The sequence below is a fragment of the Rasamsonia byssochlamydoides genome (genome assembly GCF_041956645.1).
Source record: "Rasamsonia byssochlamydoides strain NRRL 3658 unplaced genomic scaffold VTN77scaffold_17, whole genome shotgun sequence".
Taxonomy (NCBI): Eukaryota; Fungi; Ascomycota; class Eurotiomycetes; order Eurotiales; family Trichocomaceae; genus Rasamsonia; species Rasamsonia byssochlamydoides.
This window is the reverse complement of record NW_027192400.1, coordinates 285,950-290,981: the sequence shown is the minus strand read 5'-3', so window position 1 is coordinate 290,981 and position 5,032 is coordinate 285,950. Positions and strand designations below refer to the sequence as shown.

General features: G+C 48.5%; 1 protein-coding gene across 1 annotated transcript; it reads right to left on the bottom strand.

Moving 5' to 3' along the window:
- Positions 1–2,692: 2,692 nt before the first annotated feature.
- Positions 2,693–3,511, bottom strand: VTN77DRAFT_2244 (uncharacterized protein; the record flags this gene model as incomplete). The annotated part of the gene is made up of 1 exon (XM_069418062.1): positions 2,693–3,511. One exon carries the CDS (start codon positions 3,509–3,511, stop codon positions 2,693–2,695), a length of 819 nt encoding a protein of 272 aa, XP_069279428.1.
- Positions 3,512–5,032: the final 1,521 nt, after the last annotated feature.

Here is a 5,032-nt window from a genome sequence, read left to right as displayed (position 1 = left end):
GAGGAGGAGGAGGAGGAGGAGGAGGAGGAGGAGGAGGAGGGCAAAAACCATTGCGACCCCCTCAACAACTGGAAGAGAATCACAAAGCCAAGCAAGGGGGCAACGAGTGAGATCCAACGACGTGACCGGCGGCGAAGAGGAAGCATGAGGGGGGAGAACGAGCGGCAGGCGCAGCAACAGTGCCCGAGGAAAACATTAGATAAGAATCGAAGACAGAATCTGGAACGTTTTTTATGGACTGCAACACATGCTTCGAGTCGAATCAAGTTGGAATGGAATTTCCACCTGTGGTCAGCAGTTAATTAATCAATTTCTGCCATCTGGAAGCACGGATACTGATATTTAGAGTGTTCGCGCCCCAGGCACCTACAGTGGCACCTCCAGTGGCACATACACAGGGGCGACCCGACTGGCCGGTTGCCGCCGGGTGCGGATGCCAGGGGGGAGACAGCTGAACTCTAGGCAGTCCCTGACACCAACACTTGAACAACACTCGCTGGGGTCTGACGCCACCGATGCTCCCTCCACTTAGTCGCCTAGCGAGTCCACCGAGTCCACTCTCTCAGTTGTTCGCAGTTTCAGATTCAACGATCCGCGTGGAAGACTCGACGTAATACGGTGGACTAATGGGGAGCCACAGCCGATCTGCAGGTCATCCGGCTCGCGTGGGAAGTTGAACACGGACGGAGTAGGAGGAATTACGGACAACACAACAGCAGGTCAATAATGCAACGATTGTTGAGACAAGACAGACTCCTTGAACCTTCCAATCCAGCCCGCCCCTGCAGGACCAACCAACATCATCCCGGAAGCATGCATATGTCTTATTAATTGCATCATGCTCACTGCAGTTATGCAGCATGCAGCGTACTCCCTCCGGACGAACCATCAAACTCGACTCCTATTAAACAAGTCATAGCTTTTGGAACACGAGTACGGCACAGACAGTTAGACAGTTGGACAGTTTAGGTACTCCGTAGAGTCTTGGCGATCGCATACTCTAGTAACGAACACCAATTATTTTACAAAGTCATCGATGACGTAGCTGTAGCTTGTCGCTCCCTTGGAACCTACAGCTACTCCGTACCTTGGCAGAGTATGGCGTGGTCGACTCCATTTTTAAAAACAGTACAGAGTACTCTGTAGTTTAAGGGGGATCTTCCAGAAGTCTAAATTTGGACCAGTGGACTAATACTAATTATTAGGACAACTCTAACTACTCCGTACGGGCCTTTAGGTAAGTTAACACGTTGCAAACTTCAAAGATGGACAGATAGATAATATCTGTAGATAGATAGGTATCTGTAGAACACACTCTCTTGTATGTACGGGAGCATAATCGTGTTATTGAAGTGAGTCAGTGTCTGTCTGCGAACGAAGAACTTGGGAGGGAATTAATTAGGGAGCATCGAAGTATTATATTAGAGTATGTACATACAGTATATACGGCGTATGAATCGCTTTATTTATCTATCCGACCAGTGACGTAATCACGATCATAGTCGAGGAACGGGATATACCACCTAGGTACCTAACATGTATGCATGTACTCCGTGCTCCGTACTCTGTACTACTAAGAGAAAGAGCATCTCATCCCTTATTTATTTTCCTTTTTTTTTTATTTTATATCCCCCCCGTTCCGACATATATATAGGTTTTTACTTGCGGATCCTAGGTGGACTTGGACTCGAGGATAATAAGCAGTCCTGTCATACTAAGAGTTGTAGTGTTAGTCGAAACAGATCGTCTTTTCATCGTTTCCTCTGACGGGAAAGTCAGCTAGTATCCATCTAATCTAAGATGATCATGCTGCAAGTGGATAGATCTACGTACGATATTTCAGGGGAAGGGTGGGCGTGAGCGATGCTTCCTTATTTATCTTTGGGCAAAAAAAGGGGTATATCAAGAGACCTTGGGCAGGAAGAAAAAAGGAATAAAAAGAGAGAGAGAGAGAGAGAGAAGTCTGTTCAACGGTTCGATAGGAATACGATATATATACTGGCTATGTACACCTTTTGTAGCACTCTACACTCGACTCGCGAGGTTAGTCCCAATCCCAATCCTCATCCGAATCAAGATCATCCTCCGCATCATCTGCGTCTTCGTCTTCGTCGTCCTCCTAAAAATCCCGCAGAGGTAGACCGTTCTCAGCGTCTCCATCGTCCTGAAAATACGGCAAGGGAGGCGCCTCTGGGTCCATCATGCACTGGTCAACTCTCATGATCTGTTTGCCCGTGTCCCTGGCGATCTGAATCACATCCCTGAAGTACTGCACCGTCGTAGGACTGAGATAGTGCATCACGACGAGATCTCCGCCCCGATCAACGTCGCGCTGAAAGGCCTCGAGCTGCTTCTCCGGCGTGTCGGAGTCTGCATATAGCCAGTCTTCAATATCCACACTCCAGTTCACAATGTATGGATCGCTGAGGAGGTCCGCAAGTCTCTGTCTGGTTCGTGCACCGACAGTGCCATACGGAGGACGGAAATAGCGAGCTGCAACATAACATCAGTTTTGCTGTCTATATTTATGATTTCCGATTGACTTGCATTCCACCCCCAGAATGTCCTGGATAGCCCTGTAGCCTTCAACAATTTCGTCGTCAATCTGCTCAACAGTCTCGAGTCCTTCCATCCTGTGGCTAATGGTCAGCTCAAGACGCGGAAATTTTGGATGTGTTGGCGGATCGCGGGATTACTTTGGATGCGTGTACGAATGAAGTGCCACCTGATGGCCTCGATCGAGCATTTCTCTGTAGACCTCAGCGAGGTTGGTGTCCGGAGCCTCAAGACCATTACCAACAACGAAGAACGTAACCAATATATCTTCTTCTTCCAGGATACGCATAACCTCCTGAGCTAATTGAGGATCTCCGTCGTCGATTCCAAATGCAAATGAATTCGGTCTCTTGCATTTGAGAACCAAGGTCCCCGTCGCCAGTTTCTCAGGTACCGTGAAGCTGTCAGGGATGTTGGGAACGATCTCGACCCTGTACAGGGTAACTTCATCTTCCGTGTAAAAGCCATGAAAGGACACCGACATTACTCGCGACATGTCGATGGAGAAATGAGCCAGAGGAACGTAGATGTCGCCGTCCAGAGCATAACGAGACGCTTCAACACTGTCCGACGTGTCTGGGTACGGAGCTCGGTCTGGATTGCAGTCTTCGTTATGCTGATTGAGAGAGATGCTGAACTTGTTGGTCCCAGAGAAAATCACATGCAAGTACATGTCATCGTATCCCGTCATGTCGAGGCAGGATGGAGAGACCTGGGTGTGATAGTTGTGGTCCGGGTTCGTGGGCAAGAGCCGGACGTAACCTCCTCCATACTCCACGGGCAATTCCTCCCCCGCTCCGTGCCAGGCATCAAGATCATTGACAGGGCCTCCTTGGAACGAGTCAATGACGAATCCATCTCTCTTGACGGTGACTGGAATTCTCCCAGTGATGCCACGCACCAGCATCAGCTGAATGCAACCGAGACTAGACGCCAACCCAGTGAGGACGCGCATGATCTCAAGTTAATAATGCTCTGGAAATGAAGGAGTCGAGCTATCCCAACAAGGTCTGCTGCCTGACATACGTCGATAAAGATAAGATATGCCGGTCTCTAAGACATGATGGGTAAACACAGACGAAAAGTCGAATCTGCATGATGCTGGACTATGGTCTATGCGCCTGTGTACTGATTGCCAGGATAGGAAAGAACGAGCTATTAACATCTACAGAAACAGCAAGCAGCCAATACCCATCTTTTTCGGTTACAAGGAGTTAGATAAGATGATTTCGTAACTTATACGCGTGTATTCTGTACAATACCTCTTTTAAATTCGATCGATATCAGTTGAAGCTTGAAACATCCATGGAAACGGACCTGTAAATTGGCACGAATAGTGGATGCTGAGAATCGCAGTGGTCCATTTTATCTACGTCAATCCAGTTGTTACTGTAGAAAGAATGTGATTTTTTTCAAGAAAATAATTGGCACCTTTGAACGCTTTCGATTCCCAATCACTATCAGACAGGTTTTCCCTAAACAGATCTCCCATCCGCACAAGAAAACGTGCTTTCGGGCCAGAATGAGCATGATAATATAAACATACACTTCGAGACAGAAGAAAATGTAAAGGCCACCAAGAGATCACGAGTCCTTCCAGCCTGCAGTCAGGATCTCTTCTCTTCAGAGTATTAGAGAAATGATCAGCCGTGGCCGGATGGTCCCAAATCTAAGTAAAAGCCGTAATCTTCCTTACTGAACTCGATCGAGAAAAAAAATAAAGGTGAAGCACAATTTTGATCACCACATACCAATATCTAAACACCTGAAACGTGACCACGGAAACCCCCTCATTGCGCGCTTGACGCCAGTAGCATCCGTCACTGGTTGACAAGACTGTCACAAAATGCTTACCAACCATACGAGGGCTCCGGCTCCGGACGAGCAGCAGGCTTAGGGGACGGGGCTCTCGGAGCAGGCGCAGGAGCCGGAGCAGCTGCGGGAGCCTCATTGTTGTTATCACTTTTTCCCCAGCTATTCCACGCGTCATCCCCATTTTCCTTGTTGTCCTCTCCCTCTGCGTCGGTGTCGTCATCGAAGGTGACGACGCCATCGGCAGGCTTGACGTCCTCCAGAAAATCTGGGATCTGTTGATGGCACTCCATTAGGATCTTGACAAGATCAGAGGCAATCTCCGAGTCCTTGTCATGATTGAAGAACGAGGTGGCCAGTCCCTCATTTCCAATACGCGCAGTACGTCCTGCCGAGGTGTCAGCACGTTTCTGATATCTGTATACAGTGGTCTTGGTTACCGATGCGATGGATATACTCGTCGATACCGCCGTAATTGACGCTGGGCAAATCATAGTTGATGACGTGCATCACATTCTTGATGTCGAGACCACGGGCCGAAACCCCAGTCGCAACGAGGATAGGAGATTTGGCAGTGCGAAACGCGCGTCTGACAAGCAAGTCAATAAGACAGTTTAGAATGGTGCTGTCGGATTCTTCTACTCACATAGCGTCCTCCCGCTCT